The sequence below is a fragment of the Thunnus maccoyii genome, chromosome 10 (assembly GCF_910596095.1).
Source record: "Thunnus maccoyii chromosome 10, fThuMac1.1, whole genome shotgun sequence".
NCBI classification, from domain to species: domain Eukaryota; kingdom Metazoa; phylum Chordata; class Actinopteri; order Scombriformes; family Scombridae; genus Thunnus; species Thunnus maccoyii.
The window spans coordinates 32966707-32990249 of NC_056542.1; the positions used below are offsets into that span (position 1 = coordinate 32966707).

Below are 23543 nucleotides of genomic sequence, written 5' to 3' on the forward strand. Positions count from 1 at the left end.
GGGGGGGGGGGTATCATGAGGAGGGCAAGGTGTTGGCCATAGTAGCTACCTTAATGCCTGCCCACCGCCTACTTTTTCACCAGGTTCAAATGCATCAAATGCATTTTTTTTCAATCTCTGAAGGAAGCAGGTCCTGAAACAGGGTCTTAAGTCACTCTTCAAACTTCACAATTCATTCTGGTCTGTGCTGGTCACCAGAAAAACCAGCTTTGCTGGTCTATGCTGGTTTTTTCAGCAGGGAACCACCACTTTGTCCTCACGATTCTTTCGTTCTTTGGTGTTTTCACCCTCTCCTCTCTATTAACCCCACTTGCATGTATACACGTTTAGACGCTCCATGCTATCCTAGTGAAACACGTGTTGCTAAGCAACAGAGATGCTCAGCTTTGTGGTGATCAGAGGCATGTATAAACTCGCAATCGCCATTTAATCACAGCCTCTGTTTAAATTTTGCACTCAGCCCCATTGACCGGAACTCTTGCGTGATGTAACCCCACATGCTTTACATCTGCCATCTTGTTCCTTCTCCTTCCTCTCTCACACCCCCCCTGCACACACACACTCACATATACACTAGGGAGGTGCAGAAGCCCCAGTATTTGTATCTGTATCTGTATTTGTATTTGTTGAGACAGTGAAATTATTTGTATTTGTATTTGAATAAAAGTGGAGAGAGGCTTAAAAATCCTGTTTTTGTTTTTATTACACTTGTAATTTTAGAAAAGTGTTACAATAAGTGTTCATGAATAAACTATCTTACGAAGGAGGTCCCCACACTGGGTCTCTAACTGGAGTCTTCCAGATCACAGTCAACTGCGCTGACTACTGAGCTAAAACTTTACTCATCACCTTATTACAGACAGACCTCTACTTATTTATACACCCATAACACAGAGACAGCATAGTGTGTAACATGTAGGGAAGAACTTGAAAGGTGATTTTTGCTTTGCACTTTTCATTTACTGCCTGTTTTTTACAACCTAACTTTGTGGAAGGGAGAAGGGGAACAACAGGTTATGGAGAGTCCCTTGGGAGCACTTCACGCGTGTCAGTAGCTCAGCTTTATCTGTGGGGAACACTCCCAACTCCGGGAGTGATGTCCAAATAAGGAAATATGCATCACGTAGCAGGTGGATGTGACTCCCCTCATTGAGACCTGCTGATAGACGTAACAACGGAGCAGAGGAGAGACTGAGATAGCGATTTCACTGACCTGCGCACTGGTAGTTGACATGCTTTTTTTTCTTCCCAAAAACAAATAATTTTTAAAATATTTGTGTGAAACAAATATTCGTAAAAAAAAAAAACCAAACGACTATTTGTGCTATGCCAAATAATGTATTTGTATTTGGGCACACCCCTAATATACACACACACACTCATATATATATCTGTTAGTGCTGTATGTTGTTTTGCTGTTTATAACTGCTGTTGTTTATGATTGCTTGCTTTAGTGGAGTTGTATGACAGATGTTTGTTAATTGAAGCATTATTGATTTATAATTGATATTGCTAAAGTCAATAAACTCTGTTGTGTATTTAAAGAGAAGTTTCCTGTGATTGTATACATACAGTGATAACAGTTTGGTGACGGGGTCAGTGCTCGAATTCAAACCTTCACTGTTCATCCTGTAACGTTAATATCTCTCAGATTGGATGAACACCCCTTGTTGAGACTGTTTTCACTGTTTGGTTATTGACCCAAGACCTCCAGGTGGTGCCCTGTTATCATTAATTCATATTAATAATTTGTATTGATTTCTAATAATTAACAATTATCTTTGCTATATAATTAATTATTGCTAATAACGAAATGTGGTCCTGACTCAGTCCCAACATGGTGAATGAAATATTTCATGTGCTCCTCAGTGATGAACATGGACATTCAGCAGGATTTAGCCAAAAGACAAAGACAAAAATCCCACCAGGGGGCGCCACAGAGTTGAAGTTGAGGCAAAGATACTGCATGAGGTGAATTTTAGTCAAAAATCGTTCTCCTTTTCTGAGTCATACCTCAATAAAATCCTAAAACACAAACATGAAAGACATATTGATCATTCAGTGTGATTTATAACTTCAGAGGATATCATTTTTTCCGATACCCATCGCCAATATACTTTCAAAAATCCACTTAGAAATTCTACAAAAAAGATGCAGACAAAAGCCTATATATTGTTGTTATTAAGTTATTATTGTTATGTTGATATTAGCAAAAACATTTTTGTAGCAGAAGAACAAGCAGCTCTTCACACAGAAGCAACTGAGAGATTCACTTTACAAGGACGTCGCTCCAGACAGGATTTAAATTTCAGGGGGAGCAGCAAGTTCACTGAAAAACGGCAGATCACATCTGTCTACTCTTACTACTGGGGAAGGAGTGAAAAATTACGTACTACAGACTGAATTAAAATCACTGACCAGGGCAGATAATGTTAAAGTCACCTCAAATCCCCTAGACAAAAAATCCTGTCTGGGATGGGGCTTCAGTATATTTGTCATTGAGGGGCATGCATTATAGAATTTTGTGATGCGTCTTATTTCCTTGGATTTTGTAGTAAAGCCCTCTACAGTGCTCACCTTTTTACTTAAAAAGCCTGGGCTTGGGTTTGGACCATTGCTGGATATCTCTTCTTCAACGTTCCTTGTCTTCCTGTAAAATGCCCCACAAATAATCTACAAAAATCTGCCAATTCAGCATTTTAAAATTAAATTACTTCAATATGCAGAGTAGCCGGCTGGTAAAAATATAAGTAGTTAAGGGGATTCGCAGCTAAAATGAAGCAGCTTCTGGTGAGTTTATAATGCACAGTAGTGCATACTCTGAATACCAGTGCACTGGTAAAAACAGAGATGAATAGAGCTTCCAACAGTTATGTTTTCCATTTCCTCTTATGGTTATTCAGCACTATTGTTTCAGCAAAAAAATCTAAAACACCATTTTGACCCAAAAATGAGACAGTGTTTGAGCTGACAAACTGAAAAGTGGAAGTAAATGTGAAGGAAGTGAATATGCAAAGGACAATTAAACTCCGATCTCCATGCTTCCACCAATATGGCTGCAATCTGCTGTGAATTAACATAGCCATGGGTGATCATTACCCAGGCCCCCCCTGTGCAGGAGGCTGGCACTAACTCACTAACAGATCCTTGGTAAGGGAGTGTTGAAATTTAAGTTGAACTCTCTCTCTTGCTCCCTCCCTTTCACTGCTCTGCACCCCGGTTGAACCATGAAATAGTAATTATTTGTCACATTTCATTGCCCTCATCCAGACACAAAAACACATGTAGCATTTTACTCATTTCAGGCTCAAAGATAATTCTGAATTAAACTCTGTGTTTTAAAGAGTGGTTCAATTATGAAAGTTGAAAGTTAGGGACAAAGTGGCACAACATGCATTAGCACATCACTGACTCCATTCTGGAGGAGACTGGCTGATACTGCTGTGAAGTAATGATCCTTTAGGACACAACAGCCTGTGTGTGCGTCTGATACATAATGTCCCAATGTGTTTGTGACCTGCCAGACTGGTGGATAAGGCACTATGGGTACTAAGCCACACCTTAACCCAGGTCCACCCAAGACTAGCTGCTATGTACAGGTCAGCACAAAAATAAGTGTAAAGGAAATTAGACAGGGACATAGCTTTGAGTGCAATTGTACAGAATTGATTAAAATGGTAAAATTATACAGGGTAAGAATGCTACAATAAAAACTAGATGACCACTTTATTGTTATAATTGACACACAGTAAGCTCGTCTCATAAAACACACACACAGAAACAAAAAACAAACAAACAAAAAAACAAATGGACAATACCACAAAATAAGTTAAATATATGCTAAACCATGGAAGATCAAATTTAGGCAATAGATGTAACTAGGCAAACCATAAAAAAGTCAAAAACACACTGTAGGCAAAACAGTAGCAAACTATTCTGTATTACAGACACACCTGCCAAATACGGTGCAGCTATATCACCACCTCACTGGACACCTCTGCAGGTGGGATCTACTCCGTCTCCCATAATGTCTAATGCTCAATGCTGAGGTTATCTGTACCTGGCACCAGTGGCGATATTAATACAAAGATAAAAAAGGTAGTAAATGTAAAGGTAAAACAAAATAGGATAGTGCACTGCACAAACCTCAAATAGGAATTCAAGTTTCCTATCTGCCAGTTGAAAGGCGTTATGGAGACTCTGTAGCAGTTTCAGCAAACAACACACACTACTGTAGGACAGCTCAAGTTGTGTATGTGCCACGGTGTATTTAAAGTGTGCCCTGGATATGACAACTGAATATACTGTGATGTTGCGGTGTTTGGGTGGAAGCTAAGCAGAGGGGAGGGAGTGAGGTAGGTAAAAGTGGCTAGGCAGGTAAAAGAAGGTAAAAGGCAGGTAAAAGCAAGCGATATGGGAATAGCCCTGTTACATGTTCATTCTTTGAGTAACAGCAAGTCATCAGGGACCTCTATCACTGCTCACTGCTGTATTAGTTCATGTCAGGACAGTATAAAGTATTGTATAGTGTAGGCCATTTAGAATCTGTCCTCCCATCCCCATGGCCGCCACCTGACATAAATTTCACCATCTGCCCATGTCAGCGAGGTTCTGTAACCAGGGTCTGCGACTGTACACACTACAACTATTTCTTTTTTTGACTTTTTGCTGTTGTTCTGCAACATACAGGAGCTCAGCCCTGTGTAACAATAAAAGGGGCTGTGTTGGTGTGGGCACGTTGTTTAAAGCACTGGTGAAACTAAGAAACACAATCCAGCAGGTCCAGTTGGAGTGACAGATTATTTCGTTTAAAGGCTTATCGGAAAAACACAGCGGTTTGTAATATTCATAGACTGGATTTTACATTTTTACAACTTATCACAGCTGCAACCTTGTTTACTAGTATGCACATGTGGAAAACATCTGTGTCTACAGACCCTTGATTGTAGTATGTATGGAACTGCGTGCAAGTCTGCAGCTGAACGCAGAAACCATGAATTGGCCTTAAAGCTTCTCACTATATTACAGTTCATTTTAAGGAAACTTAAAAAGTTGATACTCAATTGTATCTTCTGGAATTTATATTTCCTTTTCACACAGGAATTCAAGCAAACCAAAATACATCACTAAAAATCATGTGCCATGTGGGAATATTCACTCGGCTGTCACAGTCTGCTCCTCAGTCCCTCTCTGTAGCCACACTCTCATCCCCAGCTCTACTTTTCCCTGGCCATATTCTTTTTTCCAACTCCCCAGACCTGCCATTTTCAAGCTGTCCACCAGATGCCCTTGGACTTTCCCTCCTTTCCCCATCTACACACCTGTTTCCACTCAGTAATTGTCTGCACCTGCTGTCCTGTTTACCTTGCCTGCCTGCCTTGCCATTTTGAACTGGTTAACCGGTTTTGGACGGCCTCCCGTTGCTACATGTAAGCCTGTGTTTTTGATTTTTGTCATGAAATGACCCTCTCATTTCACCTCCCCGTCTCAAGAGTCTGCACTTTAGTTCACCTGCTCCATCCCACACGTAACAGTACGAATTGGCCAAAAACATGAACATAGTAGACATTCAGCCGCTCAGCCTGCTGAATACCTGGGAAGCTTTTGGTGTGCTGAGAGACATTCTCCTTGCTGAAGAGCGGGAATTTTTTTAGGCTCCTTACTGCTATATGGAAGAGGGATCCTGAGATGGCCCTGGGGATGGCTACCTCCAGGTGGAAAGTCACTTTTGGCCCTGTTCCTCCCAGGCCCACCATTCCAGCCTCCTGTGCCTGGACTCTCCCAACTCCTCCCTCGAACAGCCAAGCAATAGCAATCCAGTCTCCAAGCTTGTCAACCCCAGCAGCCAAGCAGTTCTATTTCTCCCAAGCCTGTCACTCTAGCCTCCTGTGCACTTTGGCCTGCACTTCATCCCACATCCCATCCTGCATCTCGGCCTGCGCTTTCGCCTTCTACCCTTCAGCATGCCCCACAGACTACTCGCAACCAGCCTGCACTCCAATCGATTAGGCTTGGGTTTGTGAGCTTGCAGCCTTCCTGTTCTGAGCTGGCTAGTCCGCTTCCTGTCTGTCCTGAGTCGGTTAGCCCGCTATCCACCCATCCTGATCCTGCCTTCCCTGAACCTCAGTAGCCTAATATGGATCAGCAGAGGAGCCATCCCAACGTCCAGTGGTTACCCTTTGAAGGGACTCACCTTGCCTTTTTCATGGGGTACCGTGGAGTCTCCAAAAAGAGGCATGGTCCCCATGGCCCCCAATGCCACTGGATCTCTCCACTGCCCAGTGCCTCTCCGCTGCTCAGTGCCACAGAGTATCCATTCCCCAGCACCACTACCAACGCCCAGCCTGTTCCTGAGCTGCAGCTGTCTCCTTTTCCAGACCTGCAGCAGCCCCCAGTCCCTGCTGAGCTGCAGTAATTCCCTGTTCCTGCTGAGCTGCAGCAGTCTCCTGTTCCTGCCGGATTGCAGCTGTCTCCTGTTCCAGCTGAGCTGCAGCAGTCCCCAGTTGCTGCTGAGCTGCAGCAGTCTCCTGTTCCTGCCGGATTGCAGCTGTTTCCTGTTCCAGCTGATCTGCAGCAATCACTTGTTCCTGCTGAGCTGCAGCAGTCCCCAGTTCCTGCTGAGCCACAGTAGTATCCTGTTCTTGCAACATCCATGGTTCAATTCCAGTTTTGGACCTTTTTTGCTGCTTGTTGTACCTCTCTCTCTCTCTCTCACCATATTTCCTTTTTATATTCACACTGTAAGCTGTCCAACAAAGACAAAATACCAAAAAAATTGATCTATTGTTTATTGTTTGATACTGAGAGCTACTGACACATTTTGATCTGTACCCAGCCCTACTCATATCATGTAGGGAACATGTTTTGTTAAGAGAAAATGTTGAGATATTAGGCAGCACAATACAAAAATACAAAACCATGACTGCAGTGATTTACTTCAGATACAACAGTTTCACAGAGTGGGAGTTCAGCAATGACTGACCAGACCGATACGAGCATCAAATTCAGTGTGCTGCAATACCATCATGTTTTTGGGCAGGTATTTGTTCAAGCATTATGTATATTAAAATATACAGAACATATATGTTTTCCACATCCCGAGTAGGGGGTCAAACCTTTGGAGAAGTTGTAAAGTTAGTTGTCTATAAAAAGACCATACATTTCATCTTGATGCCAATGAACTTGAAACAGCCACACTTGTGCCACTTGCAATAATTTAAAAGAACCGAAAAACAATTTACAAATAACCCTGAAGTGGACTTTGTGGGTGATAGGACAAAGTGAGGAATTGCTTGACAGAAAAAAATATTTTGCAACAATATAAATACATATCCTGCCTCAGTCAAACGCCCACAACATCAAGTCACCATTGATTGCTGTGTATGCAGGAACGCACAGAAGGTTTGTATATCTGTAGTATACATGCATGCAAAGTTTGTATTTATTTAGGGTTGTTTTTGCATATTTGTTCTTTAGGAACTGGCCACTTCAACTGATAAAAAATGAATGCAGTGCAATTTTCAATTCTAGCAATTTAAATTCAAACTACCCCATGCAACCAGTGCCCTGCCTCATCTGGTGAAAAATACCCCAGGAGGAAGCACTGATCAATCATCATGCCACAAAGAGACTGCAGGTGACATGCTTGCCAGGTGAACCTTAAAATATACATGCAGCCATATATCAAGAGCATGACAGGTACATTAGAGAGAGGCACAGGAGTACGGAAAAGTCAGTGTTGAGTCACTCCCACAGTCACACTGTCAGAAACGCACATTGTATTTCCTGCTGGCCATGAGTGCTCAGCTGACTGGGAAAATATGATAAATATGAGCTGCATTCATAGTCCCCTCAAGGAGAATATAATACTGCAGAAACTAGCAAATTTGGCTGCTAGCGCAGTAAATGATTTTCACAAAAATTAGTTTAAAAAAAGTCAAAATGTCCAGCTGTCATTATGCAACAAGAATTTTTAAACTAACTAACATTTCAATGCGTTCTTATTGGTGCAGTTAATTCAATTACAAGCCAAATATTTACTCAAAACTAGGGCATTAAATGATCTGAAATTTAAATTAGTGTTATTATTCCTAGATACAGTAGCTGAACTCCACACACACCATCTGGGCAAGCCAGGTTTCAAAGTTATGACTGCTTTTTAAGGGGAGGCGGAAGATATAAAGGGGAGGAAGAAAGGGGGGGAAGGAAGATATAAAGAAGATCCAGAAAAAGGAAAATAAGGAAAATGGAAATCTGTGTTCCTCACTCATGCCCCAAGTGTGTAAAAGAAATAATGATTAATCTAAATAAATGTAACTTCAATTAAAATCTGTGCTTAATTGTATTTTTGAGGCAGATCGGTGTGAATCTAAAGGCCGTTAGTTTTATCCTCACAGTAAGATCAAAATAAAAGCCTTGAGGTGGCGTTCAGATTGACGTCAGCTCCATGTGAAAAAGGCTGCCCTCTCACTCCTTTGAATGGTGGTCCAGTAAAAGAGTTGAACCGGGCTCAACTTTTGCTGCATCACATTCCTGGCTTTTACTTTGTAACGTGAACGCAGTATTCGACTGTTTACCTCATGACTGTCGCGACAAAAGATAAAACAGTTGCTGCCATGATAACTTCCTAGAGTTGTAAAATCCTGTCTGTAAGTGTGACAAAGCACTGTGCGATGTTTTGGCATCTCATAAGCCTTTAAACACATTAACCTGTAGCTCCAACTGGATCGTATTTCTTTGTCTCACTGGTACCTTAAACAACAGGCTTCCAGCAACACAGCCCCTTGCAGTGTTTTAACACAGGGCTGATTTTAGTCTGGATGCAGCCTTACACATTTAAATCAACATTCAAGGACTTTGTAACAAATCTATTGCATAGGCTACATTAACTGCCCCTTGAAGTCGAAGGAATCTTTCACATATATAATTGAATTCTGCAAGGTATATATAAAAGTACTATGTATTAGGTTTTACTATTAGAATAGATTTATTAGATTAATTTACTGTCATATATATATTGATTCTACAAGTCTCTGAACTCTACTGGAGGGATGAACACCATTCTTCATAAAGATATTCCCTCATTTAGTGATGATGGTGGTGGAGAGCGCTGTCTAACATGTTGGTCCAAAATCTCCCATAGAGAGAGAGAGATCTGGTGACTGTGAAGGCCACAGCATATGATTCACATCATTTTCATACTCATCAAATCATTCAGTGACCCCTCGTGCCCTGTGAATTGGGGCATTGTCATCCTGGAAGAGACCACTCCCATCAGGATAGAAATATTTCATCATAGGATAAAGGTGATGACTCAGAACAACATCCAGTCCATACTGAAAACAACACTAGATGTAATGTAAAATCTAAATATAAGATTATAATAAGAAATGGAGGTTTTACAGTGAAAATACTTGTTGCCAAGCTTTTTTAAAGGACCATTCCAGCACTCAGGGAACCAGTGTACTGTCCATCACCCAGTAGTTAGGGGCATGTCAATCAGAAGAGACCCATAGACAATTACACCATAAAAGAATTAGTTTTCCAATCTGCTTCATTAGCATAAGAATGAAATATTAAATGTGATTTAATTAAGGGGTTTTATAGAAAGAGGAAATGATTGGAGGCTTGGTCTTCATTCACTGCTCGCAGATGTGGAAGGATTGTAATGGCAGTGGAAGAGCAGCAGGAGGAGGAGGAGGAGGCCTCTGTCAACACATCACTTATCAGATATAAAGCACTGGGGAGGGACCCTCCAATTTCCATCCACTACTCACTGTGATTATGCTTTGAATTTGCTGGTGTGCTGTGTATACGCACATGGAGATTGCACTGTCCACTAACGTGAATGTGTGGAAGAGAATAGAAAAGCGCTACTACTAATACTACTAATACTAATAAGAATAATAACAATAATCTTGTCCCGTGGCTATAAACTAAATGATTGATTATACCATACCTTTCTAAAGTTTGATTGAGTGTGTAATGAAAGCTCCTCTGGTGCTATTGGAAAACCTCACAATGCGACTCAGTTGGTGAAATTATTTCTCAGTCGCTCTATTTACAGGTCTGAAGTACTGATACGCAAAAACATGATTACGGGGCTGAATATAGTCCAAAACAAACATGGTCACACATATGGATATATTCACATATGTTCCCTGACTTCAGCCTTTAAGGCCATTCCTCCTCCGAGGGAGCAGGTGTACAGCCCTGTAACAGCACCAAGCTTGCAGAGATCAAACGATGTCCTGGATTCAAGGAACAAAATCAATCAATCAAAAAGATGTCCAACAGCACTGACACTGACAACAATCACAAGCAAGAGAAGTCTGACTGTCTCCACATGGTGATCAGACTGATTTAAGGTTAGTTGATGATGTAACATCTTCTCATCAGTTACTGATCACTAATTTAGCCAAATTATACTGTTGAACTCAGGAAGACCGTTTTTATTCATGAAAGGGGAATTCCACTAATTTTACACATCAGTCTGTTTCCAGGTGGTGGGGAGTATTACTGCATACACTATTGTGCAAAAGTGTTAGGCACTATGAGGATGCTTTCAAAAATAACACCATGAATAGTTTTTATTTATCAGTTAACTTAATACAAAGTAAACGTAAGAAACTTATATGAGATCAATATATGTTGTGAGCAGCTTTGCCTTTAAAACAGCAGCAGTTCTCCTCGGTTCACCTGCACGCAGTTTTTCAGGTATTTGGCAGGTCGGTTGTTCCTGCATCTTGGAGAAGATGGCACAGTTCTTCTGTGGATTTCGGCGTCTCAGCTGCTTCTGTCTCTTCATGTAATCCCAGACTGACTCCATGATGTTGAGATCAGGGCTCTGTGGGGGTAAAACCATCTGTTACAGGAATCGCTGTTCTTCTTGTTGCTGAAGATAGTTCTTTATGACTCTGACTGTATTTTTGGGGTCATTGATGTCATGCTGCTAAAGACATTTGGGACCGATCAGACACCTCCCTGATGGTGTTGCATAATGGATAAGGATCTAAATATCTAAAGTGACTAAAACTTTTGCACAGTACTGAATATTTGGAAAAAGTAGTATAAAGCCTTTTGTGTCTCCAGTGGGAGCTGTGTGAAATCTGAAATATTGCCTCAAGTGATGTCACTTGAGTCATTGTCAGCTGAAGGTAAAGACAACAAGTTTGAAAATGAAAGAAATCTGGGGGTGTGGAGTTAGAAAGAAGTGAACTTACCAGACCTCTGTAGCCTGCTGCTCATCTACTGCTTGAGGCTAGCTGCTCCAGGCTACATGAGCTGCACTATGGGTAATGTAGGCGCCAGGTTTCAAGAAGGAAGAAGAATGAGTGGAACAAAAAAGACGATATCTCTAGTTATGCTGCATTGATTTTGATATTTTAAAAAACAAACAAAAAAAACCTGTTCATTGTGAGTCTGATAATGTTATTGGAGTGCAATGCCATATCTGTGGATTACTCATTTATGAAATCATGGTTGTATATAATTATGTGTTAAATATAGTTTTCAAATACCATGTTGGTGTTGGAACACTGTGATAATGATGTTACTGACTAGTTTCCCACTTAGACATTAGGCCTTTGTTTACCATTTTGGCTGAAAGTCATTCTGACAATAATGCTTCATTTGAGATGTCATTCATAATAAAACATTCACATACAGTTCACACAAGACTGGTTTGGCCTGATTATGAGACTGGGGATGGAACAGTATGTATTATCATGTATTGCCCTCTTCCTCTGGAGGATCACAGTAATGCCTTTTTAATCCAGAATAAACCATAAGGAGACAAATAAGAGCAGTATACAAATTAAGAGCATCAGTAAGAACATAAGATGGTAATGCAACCTGATAAACTGATACAACATTGCAAAAGGTACGTTCACAAAGATGAGTTTGAGAAGACAGGAAAAGGGTGGTTCTTTAGCAAAGTTGCTGCACATAAAGAAATAAGAAAGCTCACATGGGAAGGTGTAAACCTTTGGATAAGACATCTACAGTTAAAAAAACAATCAAACAAATTGGTTCAGAGCAAGAGATCTCCATACTAACCAGATTGTCTTGTAAGTTCATGTAAATATTCATGGTCACCAGTGGAGAATTCCTCATGTTTTAGAGAGCCCTCATGATCCTTCCTCTAGTGTAACTGCCCAGTCAAAATGTACCTTTAATCAACACTATGGTCTGTGACAAAGTCAAATACTAAAGGCAAGATTTCCATAAAAGTTGCTGTGAATAGTCACGTTTTCCCTACAGGTGTTAAAGTTGTTAGAAGAGTAGCTCTCTAAATGTAATCATAGAAATTAAAGATAGCAATCAAAAATATTAGTTGAAATAGCAGCAAGTAAAAGTTGTTCGTCAGAGGAATGAGGACCTGTAACTTAAGTTACAATCCATTCCCATATTAAAGTGCACAATACGGGAAACCAGTTTCCCTTAGTTTAATTAGTATGAGAACTTCAAATGCTATAACATATTGTGTGATTTGATGTCACAATTATTAACTTGCTTATTCTATTAAATTAAACTAGTGCAGTGTGTGCGCTGGTTCTTCTCTCTCGGGCAGTTTAACTGAGTGGGGCATGTGCCTTTGTCTCTGCTGCACTCAGACACAGAGAGGAGCAGCTCACTGTTGGCTTGTTTATTCAAAGTTTATTAATATTTAACGTCCAAATTGCACCAAATTACAACACAGGACATCCTTGGTTCCCCAGCAACACACCTGCCAAGTGAGTTGATCAGATGAACGGTTGTTGAGATATGCAGAGGGCACACATACATACAGACAGGGAGAGATTCCTTGCTTTTTAGTTAGATGAACTGCTGTGCGCGTTCAAAACATGTCTGAGACATCCTACAGTAAGTCTTGAATGTACATGTCAAATTTCATTCACGGTACATAGTTCAATAGCAAAGCTTAAGTCTCTTAAACTTTTTCATGCCATTATAGGATGTAATCCCACCTCCGACCACAATGGGGGTTGGCGCTGTCTGTATTTCCACTCACGGGCAGAAGAAGAAGCAAAGCAACGTTGTTTATGAGATATTTTTATATATTTCTCCAGAACCACTCATCTAAACATGTTTGCAATCAACACTGCACTTCCTTGGGTCCTCAGAAATACACTTGCCAATTGTGAAGTTGATCTGATGAATGGTTGTTGAAATACATGAAGGATACACATAAAGACATACAGACATTCCCTCTGTTATAGTTACTTATACCCATCTCTCCATAACTCATGGTGAAACTCTTATGAAATACAAAGATTTTGTCTTTTTTTGGACTTTGTAACAGGTGCATCTGCTGGATTCCTTTGTGTGAAATGTGGATGGAACAATTAAAAGCAAATACACAGAGACAGCTGTATGTTCAGCCAGTGTGAGATGTTCTCCAGTAATGCAGCTTTAAATGCTGTGCTGTTAAAATCTCATGATTCTTTCATGATGTTTTATAGTGACATTAATGATAAATTACAGCATTGTGCTGGCTGGAAGAACTTACACAGCAACTACAGTGTTATTACAATATTAATATCCTGGCAGCCATATGTTTGCTTTGATATAAATCCTCTGTCTGGGTTTTGTACATTGTACCTGTAATAAAGTGTTGCTAATGAATTTTAATGAATTATTATTCATTAATGTATTACATATAAATGTGCATATATATATATGTGTGTGTGTGTGTGTGTGTGTGTATATATATGCACACACACACACACACACACACACACACACACACACACACACATATGTATATGTATATGTATATATATAAGTTTGTCTGTGTGTGTGTGTATATATATACACATGCACACACAAAGTTTAAGTGCTTTACTGGATGACCTGGCTCAATATTAATTAAGATTGAGATGATTTCATATTTAATATTCTCAGCCACATATTCTTGGAAATATAAAATTAAATGAGCAACTTCACATTTTATAATTATGGGCGATAAAACACCTTTTCTCAACAGACAGTGGCATTTGGATTCAGGTTGTGGCAGACTGGCAGCAATTTGAAATGGAATGAAACCAACAACAACCAACAGTCAACCCAAACCAGGAGTCGAACCTGCCAAGTCTGCCCACAACACAATGCTCTTCCTTAGCCTACTGCTATCAAAAACTGACAAAAAATTTCTTAGAAAGATTTCTCAGAAGCGAAGGTGAAATAATTAAAAGCGATGGCCTTAACATTAACTTATTGTATTGTTGAATTATCAAGAACACATTTGTATTTTTGTGTTGAGAAATGTTAAAGATATCATTAAAAGAAAACTTAACACAGGAGGAAAATACTTCCGGGTGACAAGTCCTCTGGTCAGCCAATCGCAAAGCTTCATTCCTGGGTTGCTCTAAAATCTATGTTTTTATTGAAAGAACATCATCAAAAAGTTACATAAGATAACACAAACAACACAACAGCTCAGATAACTACACAACGCAAAGACAATGATTCAAACAACATACAACTACGTGGTTTCAGCAATAGCAGCATCCATAGCAACCACCATAGCAACAATAGAAAGCCTGCAAAAATCAACCTTATAACGGACTAAACATCATATACATTCACTGAACAAAGATTACAAAAATAAAATGCACATGTCTCGTTAGAAATGTTATCAAAACACATTTTAATGTTTATATCTTAAAATACTGTATTTTCCACTGAGAATAAAAGGAATGGCAGCCATTTTTTTTGTTTTGTTTTCACAGAAAAAAACTTGACAGTCACGTGACAGCATACTGTATGTCTGATATCAGGCCTTCTGCACCTACTGGGCTCCACCAGCATTGGCTCACTGAAATAAATGAGTGATAACAGCCTCCTGAACCTACCAGTAGGTTTAGTAGGCCCCTACTAGCCCATATATTTGGGACAGATGTGTGACGATAACACCTATTCAATAGGCTGATAACAGTCATATCAGGTGTTGAGCATCACACAGTTCTAAATCCTGCAGTAAAACAAGGCATCATGCCTGGCTTGACTCTCAGTGAAAGGTACTGTACTTAAACCATTTAGAGCTAATTATCAGCAAAACCTACCCATTATCTACTGACCTGTGCCTACAAGGCTGCAATTATTTATTTATTTCAGCCCCCATAGAGTGAGCACATTGTAATCAGTTTAATTAGAGCAAATAGACTTCCTCTATCCTCTCTCCGGGGCTCGGCACACAGGTCTGGACCCAGAAGGGCATTTGAGAAACTAACATAAGTCTATTATTCTTCCACTGTGATAAATGGTGTTTAAGATGATGTTGGATAAAGAATAGACTAATGTTCCATGTATGCGGCAGCCAGGGCAGATTTTACTGAATGCTAATATATGCAGTGCTTGGCATTTGGCCATTCATACTCGCTTTCTAGTGTAACATAAAGTTGCAGAAGGCTACGTTTTATGCAAAGGAACCATTTGTCTGGTGAGAGGCTCCCTGAGAGAGAGGCAGACATCATATCAGGCAGAAAAATAACCCATCACATTAGTTTTACACTCTAATCTCGCTGGTCTAAGAAAGCTCTATGACACTGAGTTGTTTTTCTGCTTTCCTCCGTTCCTCATGATTAGGCACAAACTTCAATAAGGAGGCTCAGTGAAACTGAGAGGACAAAGTTTTCATCCATTAATGTTGTCTACAGCTCGTCTGAATGTTGAACAAGAAGACAGGAACAAGAATATAACACAGGGTGAGAAAAGATGAAAGGATGTCATGCTCCATGTGATCACTGTATTTCATGTAAATGAGCCTCCAATAGCAGCAGAGGAGATGGATGCTTCAGTCTGCCTGAAATATGACCACTTGAACCATGAAAAAAGTTCTAGTCCAGACCTGAAAGTAGGACAAATGGTGGGAGTTAAAATCAGTAGAGATTCTTCATACAGATGCCCAGAGAACATTTTTTGGGCTAAAAGAGAACATGTATCATTATTATTATTATATTATATATTATTATCATAATAATGTGTTTTTATGAGTTAAAACCTAACTGATCAGAGTCCAGTAGCAACAAATTACCAACTTTACCGGAACTATATTTTCACTGTGGCCACTGTTTATAATATGTTTATGTTTAAGTGAAAAAGCCTTCTTGCAGACCTAATAATTATGACTCTTAAATTTCCTTTGGAATTAATAAAGTACTCTATCTATTTATCTTGTCTCTCAGCATATCATAAAACTGATGTATTGTTCAGCAGTGATTTTGGTTTTTGTTCTGCTGATAGGGGTTTCAGATCAGAAACCACTTCTAAAGGGAAATTACAAACAACTTGTTTTGTCCTTTAATTTAGAGAACTTGTTTGAATAAAAATAATCTTAATTTAACCCTCATAATTCTCTAGTTTGGAGTATTAATTGGCTTGTAATTCACTTCATTACTCCAACAAGAATTCTTTAAAATAAGCCTATATTTCTTTTATTTTACTTACTTCTGTTGGCATAATAACAGCTAGGAATCCTGACTTATTTAATCAACTGAAAATCATTCACTTAGACTCACAGTATTTCGGACATCATGATGTTGCTGACACTTGATCTTTTGACATAAATTATTCAAATACAGTAAATACTTCCAGGTCACTGATCAAATATATGTCTGTGTCATCATTTTCCCCTCCTTTTTATCTTCTGACAATCCAAGAAGCATCTACTCCATTCATTTGAGAGAAATCAGAGTGAGTTTCCTATGTGTGCCTGCGGCTACATGAACATGGCGTGTGGGGAGGATTTTGTGATAGGACACTCAGGGGTGGGGAGTGGCCTGTGTTGGCAAAATACTCATTTCGGGTGATTTTAATTACAAGAAGGCACATTAAATACAAATAAAGCTTTCTTAAATTGTCATTAAATATTTCAAGACTCACCTTTTATACGGTCATTCAACCTTAAGTTATAAACTTTATAAGTTTAACTGTTAGAAGTTACTCTGTCATACATGACAGATCGCTGTCTGTTTGGTGGCTTAAGGAGAACACCACTATCTCTTAACGGTGGTTAAATATACGATATACTGTCCCACTGCAACGTGTCTAGTAAGAAACAAAAGAGGATGCCACTGAAGTTCCGCACACTTTATTCCCCCCCCCCCCCCCCCCCCCCCCCCCCCCCCCCCCTTCTTCAAACTCCTGGAAAATATTGTTAATATGCACAGTCACCATGACAAGCCTCACCTTGTATGGAAATGTGATGAAACAGGGTTTGGTGATAAGCCAAAGTCCAAGGAGATGGTTCTTTGCTAGAGGGGAAAGAGGCAGCAGATGACCACCAGGGAGCACAAAACTGTGCATTGCTGTGTCAGTGCACAGTCTGCTCTGAATGGTCCAACAGACAGCCTGTATAGCTATTCACAGAAGGGATACATTAATACAGAGCTCTTTCTAAAATGGCTGGACCATTTTGTGAAATATGTCCCTAAAGACAGACCTCTCTTGTTAATCATGGACCAGCATGAAACCCACTGTCACTGTCAGGTCATTGATGTCTGCAGAACCAACAAAACTGAATTTTTGCTGCTTTCTCCACATACAACCCACATCCTCCAACCCCTGGACATTAGCATTGTTAACCCAATTAAAGCATGTTTACCCAGTTGGCCACTCGCATGGGACTGGTGAGAGGAGACATGGTGGTCTGTAAGAAACAGTTCTCTGTCCTGAAACACTGCAGACAATGTCATTTTTGGCCTCAGGGAAGCAGGAATTTACCTGCTCTCCAGAAAGGCTGTTGACATGACACAGGTAAGATTTTATTTATCATTATCATTATGATGTATTCTGTAAACCATATTCAATATTTGGATTGCAATAACGTTTTTTTTTGTACACAGATTGTGAAACTAGTGCCAAGTGCACATGCTCCAGCGCCTCCACCTGCTGTGCCTCCTCCCTCCACTCCCCAGGACAATGCATCCACATTTGCTGCAGTGCCCACCTCCTCCACTGCAGCTCCATCCCCAGAAACCTCATCAACTTCTCCTGTGACACCAAAAACTTGCCCTACATGTAAAAGGGACAACGGAAATTATCTAGTTGACAGTGGTCTCATCCCTCCTTCCCTTGCCACGATCCTCGTCACACCCACCTTTGACACCACAGGAAGGGGCGGACGATGGGTGCCCCTGCAAGCAAGGGATGTCACCAGTGACAAATATAATGCCATCCTGCAAAAATTGAATGCTGCAGAGAAGAAAAAACAAGAGATGAATAAAAAGAGGAAAGAAGAGCAAGAAATAAAGAGAGAAAAAAGGGCCAAGATAGAGAAAAAAAGAGAAGAGAAAGAGAGAGAAATTCTCTTGCTGAAAACAGTGAGCGACCACTGTGCAGTGTGCAGGAACATTACACCACCAGGGTCTGAGGCAGAGGTGGATGACTGGGTACAGTGTGAATTGTGTGAGCTGTGGTTTCAGCTCGTCTGTGTCGACCTCAGTGATGCTCCAGATGGGGAGCATACTTGTGTTTGTGCCACAAGTATGGCCTGACTGTGTGAGGGAGACGAGACACTGTCTGAAAAAGGAATAAACTGTATATAGATTATCAAAATAGTTTTGTTAAATATTTAATTTTCACACACACACACACACACACACACATACACATAAAACTGAGACACTTCATTTTTGTTTTACCTGTATCTGATGTTTCTTGTTCCATCTTCTGTTGTTAATTTAATGACTTATTATTCATTATTGTATTACACAATAATGAATAATAAGCTGTGGAGGAACGCAAATAATATTTGTATTTATGTATTATAATTAATGTTGATTAATTAATTACAATTGTGATTTGTGAATTAATATTTTAATTCATATTTCTATCATTCCAGTTAAGTTTGTTTACATTCACCCTAAACATTTAGATATTAAACTATAAGTTATGTGTTATGTGATGTGTTGTTATGTTGTGTGTTGTATTCTTATTGGTTTTACTTATGTCACTTAAGTTAGCTAATTAATGTCAAACATGCTTATTTGCCTGTAACAGCTACTAATTTAAATGAACCAGATGCCCGTATTGCGTAATGTAAGCTAATTATGGAGAATTACTTCATGTAAGTATTTCAAAATAACAATTATACCATATTCAACGACATTTGATTTAAAAAAGAAAATGCTTTTAGAGCATTAACAATGTCTCTGTCTTACCTGTCCGAGATACTGTGAGTTGACAACAGCACATGGTGGGATTACCGTGAGTGCTCACAGTGCTCTCTACACTGTGTCTCTTGGTAATATTTTCATGATTTCTCTCAAATGATTGGTCCAACAGGCGTCAATCCACCTTGTTTTGAATCGTAAGAACTTCTCCCAGAGATGAGGCAAGTAATCATCTTTGTTTGTGTGTGCAGGTATTAAGGCATCAAGGCAAATGTAGTGCAGTAAGTGTCCGAAATACTGTGAGTCTATAGCTGTGTTTCCATTAGATTCGCAAGATAACTTTAAGCGAACTTTTGAAATGTTGCAAAAAGAAAAATGCATCCATCAACTGGTTTGAATAAAGTAAGCTATGCAATGCATAGTTTCATCAGCAGATAATGGTATAGGCTTAAATAATGAGCCAGTACACAGAGTAGACGAAGTAGAGAATGCCAACCAGAAACAAAACAAATAGTTATATTGACTTGACGAGAGAAAAATGGAGAGAGGTCTTCAGGAATTTGTTTAAATTGGGCAAGTAGTCATTGTTCTTTCATGTTAGCTAGTATTGGCAATGCTTCATTCTATCTGTAGAGGCCAGAAGACACTGAGAGTGGAAACAGCTGATCAGTCATGTGAGTTAAATGTTTGCTACGTCATTATTTATTTGACAAATGGGTTTCCATTACCCATTTTGTGCATAAACTCTCTTTCAACATTTCAAAAATCCATCTCAAGAGAGCGTAAAAACTTTTTTGCGATACTGAGGAAGTTTTTTTTTTTTTTTTTCGAATTTTGGCGTTTCCATTAAGCTTTTTTAAAAAGATACTTCAAAATGCACATAAAAATAGGTTAATGGGGACACAGCTTATGTTACTGCCCTGGCAGCCAAATTTGTTTTAAGTTGATACGTGGTCACATCTAAAATATTTTCACTCTAATTGCATGTTTTGGAGTACAGTCAGGTAACGCACTTTTTGGCATATTGTGTGTGTATCAAAGCCTGATCTTATTCCTCCTCTGTGCCATAGAGCTCCATTGTTGTCCAAATACTATTAAAAACATGTCAGTGAGTCACTCTGTTGCACTGGGTGACAAGTTCCTTAATTACCATGAACACACACACTGTAGTTTATTTTGACTCAATCCCACACACACCTTCCTGCTGCCAGAAATACTCACTTGAGCACCAAACGTGGATTCATCCACTGCTGAAAATAGTCCCTAACAAATGCACTATTTCCTGCTGTTTAAGTAATGTTTGATAAAAACTTCAGTGACCAGTTGTTTTAGGAAATTACTGAGACTTTTTTTTTTTAAAATTAAAGTATATATTTGTGAGGCAGCTTTATCCTTTAAGGCCTTGCTCAGGGGAACTGTCCCCATCCAGATTTATCCTGCCAATCCAGGAATGAACCTGCAACCCTTCCTAAACTTTAGCCCACCACTGCCCCTATTTTTTTCCACCTCACCAGATGTTACATTCTGCCACTTTGATTAACTAATTTCTGTTATATATTTATTTTTATATTTTATAATATATTTCTGATCTGACAGTGTTGGATATGACTGGATATTAATAACAACAATAACAAGCTCTTTCACATTAATGCTGTCAGGGCTGTACTGGAAAATTTAAGGTTAAATGGGCCATTTGGTATCCATCGATCGCAAATATTCTATTTGACTTATGAGGAGTGTAGTACAAAAACACCAAAACGAAGGAGACTAAATTTAAAAGAAATTAAACAGCTAAAGAGATAGCTCCGGATAATGCACTGTACATCTGTATATAATCATGCGCGTGCCAGTGTAAGTATTCCATCTTCCCCTCAACACACAAGCCAAAGAGAAGTGGTTTCCCATGGGAGGTATTCTCCCTCATTGAAGAGCCAACATGCTGGTGAAACAAATGACAAATCAATAATGTCCCTAACATCTCTATAGACAGAGGGTAAACCCCTTCTAAACCCTGTGTTCACAGACAACATGCTGGAGCTGCACAGCATCACATGACAGCATCACCTCACCGCCACAGGTAATGGCTGGCTGCTCCCACTGACTGCAACATCTGCTGCTGTGGCACAGACCTCCAGGTGATTTAATTGGTTGTATTGGATGGTGTGTGTGTGAGTTATGTTTGTGAGTCTGTTCGTGTGCGGCCTGTGCTTTAGAATTTCTAAATGAGGACATAGTACTGGTTGCTTCTTCAAGGAACCACTTTGGGATTGGGTTTGGGGTTAGAGATACATTAAGGCAGGGTTTTACAGTTGGTTAAATGACCACAATAGATTTGTGTGGGCTGCATTGGATTGTACATCAATACCAGTGACTCAATAGTGATTACTTGGCCTGTTTTAGCTTCTTCTGGTCCATACTATTAACAAACACCCTCCACTCACTCACAGCAATGTCCAATACAGTTGCAAAGTGTGAGAAGTTATTTCGAAAGCAAAAGACACATTCATTGTCTGCAAAGACAATGTTAGTGTCAGTTGGAGCTCTTCAAGCCTTGGATAGACATGAAACTCTCCTTGATGAATCATCAGTACAAACGATTAACAGTTGTGTTTGGAAATATCTGGTTCTATGACAAAAAAGCCTGTGGACGTAAAAACATTGATTCAGCAATATGCTTACAGCTTTCAGATCTTTTTTGGATGATTTCAGTAACTATGGCGGGAGGTTTTGTTCGCAATGCTCTGAATTTGGTTTTTCAGCAACAAAGGCAGTTCAAGGTGCTTTTTACATAAAACATTAAAAGTATTGAGACAGAAGTGCAAAAAAACCAAAACAAAACAATAAAAGGACACTTAAATACAATTAAAAACAGTCATAAAAAATAAATAAATGAAAAGGTAAGAAAATAAAAAACAAAAGCAAACTAAAATAGAAACGAATACAAGAATAAAAGTTACAGTGCCGTGTCAGAAATTAATAATCATTTGCTTTAATAAAAGGCAGAGGCAGTGTCTTCAGCCTTGATTTAAAAGAACTGAGAGTTGCAGCAAACCTGCAGTTTTCTGGGAGTTTATTCCAGATATGTGGAGCATAAAAACTGAATGCTGCTTCTCCACAGTTAGTTTTTACTCTGGAAACACAAAGCAGACCTGTCCCAGACGACCTGAAAGGTCTGGATGGTTCATAACATAGCAGCAGATCAGAAACGTATATTTTTTAGTCCTTGATATATTGATAAGGTGATAGTGGGCTGACTTTGTAACTGTCTTAATGTGGTTGTTGAAATTAGGGTCGCAACGGTATGAGATTTTCACGGTATGATAACCATCTCGGAAAATATCACGGTATACGGTATTTATTATTATTATCAGTTACAATGACCCTTAAAGGAATGAAAATGAACAAACACTTTATTATTATAGTTGAAACTTGAAACAATTTTTTTAATGTTAGTATGTGTGAAATCTTGGTTCGCATGTTAGCACCAGTGATGGAGGAAGTATTCACATCCTTTACTTAAGTAAAAGTAATAATACCACTGTAAAAGTAAAAGTATGTAAATGTTATCACGGAAATGTACTTTAAGTATTAAAAGTAAAAGTACTCAATGCAGAAAAATGTCCCTTGTGACTGTTACACTGATATATATAATATCATTAGATTATTATTACTCATGCATTAATGTAAAAGCAGAATTTTACTGTTGTAGTTGGTTGAGGTTGGTCTTTTGAACTATTTTGTATCCAACTGCAACTAATGATAATTTTCATCATGGATTAATCTGCTCATTATTTTCTCCATTAATCGATTGTTTGGTTTGTTAAAATTCTCAAAATAGTGAGAAATGCTATCACAAGTGCTTGAAATGATTATCAAAATAGTTGCCAATTTACTGTAGGTGCACGACAGCACAGCCAGGATGATCCTGTCTGTACCTTTAACTCTCACTTCAGCCCCCCCAGCCAGAAAAGTTTGTGTGTGTTTTTGTATGGGTTCAGTGTGTGTCTGTTTGTAATTCAGAGGTTACTGAATGGACAGACAACACAGATTATTTCAATAGCGCATTTTATGATCTACGTTCAAACACTCTCGTTTTGTTGTTAGGGATTAAGGTTATAAATGGAGCACTTACTTTAATCTGCACAGATCCCTCCTTTGGCAGCTTCTTTGCACTCACGTTTTTTACAAATTGGATATCCGTTCCTGAGGACGACCTGATATTCGTTTCTGCAATATCCAAAATATTCCCACGCTACTGATTTCAACTTCTTTTGGGGGGGATTGAGATTGGTGGCATCTGTCTTGCTTCTCTCTGCCATTTTCTCTGCTGCGTTTGTGTGTGTGGCACCAGTTGCCAAGTCTGAGAGTCAGTCGAAGAAGAAGAAAGGAAGAAGGAAGAGAGGAGATATGCATATGTGGGTGAGATTC

General features: G+C 39.3%; 2 protein-coding genes and 1 long non-coding RNA gene across 3 annotated transcripts in view; 1 reads left to right on the top strand and 2 right to left on the bottom strand.

Moving 5' to 3' along the window:
- LOC121906389 overlaps window positions 1-7221 on the bottom strand; it is a 28307-nt gene extending 21086 nt beyond the window's left edge. The window contains exon 1 of the mRNA XM_042425240.1: window positions 6194-7221. Within this exon, the coding sequence (XP_042281174.1) occupies window positions 6194-6247 (54 nt within the window). The 5' untranslated portion in view covers window positions 6248-7221. The remainder of the gene's footprint in view (window positions 1-6193) is intronic.
- Window positions 7222-14710: 7489 nt separating this feature from the next.
- On the bottom strand, window positions 14711-19928 carry LOC121904904. Its single transcript, XR_006098306.1, has 4 exons — window positions 19164-19928; window positions 17951-18731; window positions 17191-17255; window positions 14711-15850 (listed from the first exon to the last, which is right to left on the bottom strand). It is a non-coding gene; the product is annotated as an uncharacterized LOC121904904 (long non-coding RNA).
- Window positions 17195-18497, top strand: LOC121904903 (arginine-glutamic acid dipeptide repeats protein-like). Its single transcript, XM_042422698.1, has 2 exons — window positions 17195-17757; window positions 17847-18497. Exons 1-2 carry the CDS (start codon window positions 17749-17751, stop codon window positions 18495-18497), a joined length of 660 nt encoding a protein of 219 aa, XP_042278632.1. The 5' UTR covers window positions 17195-17748.
- Window positions 19929-23543: the final 3615 nt, after the last annotated feature.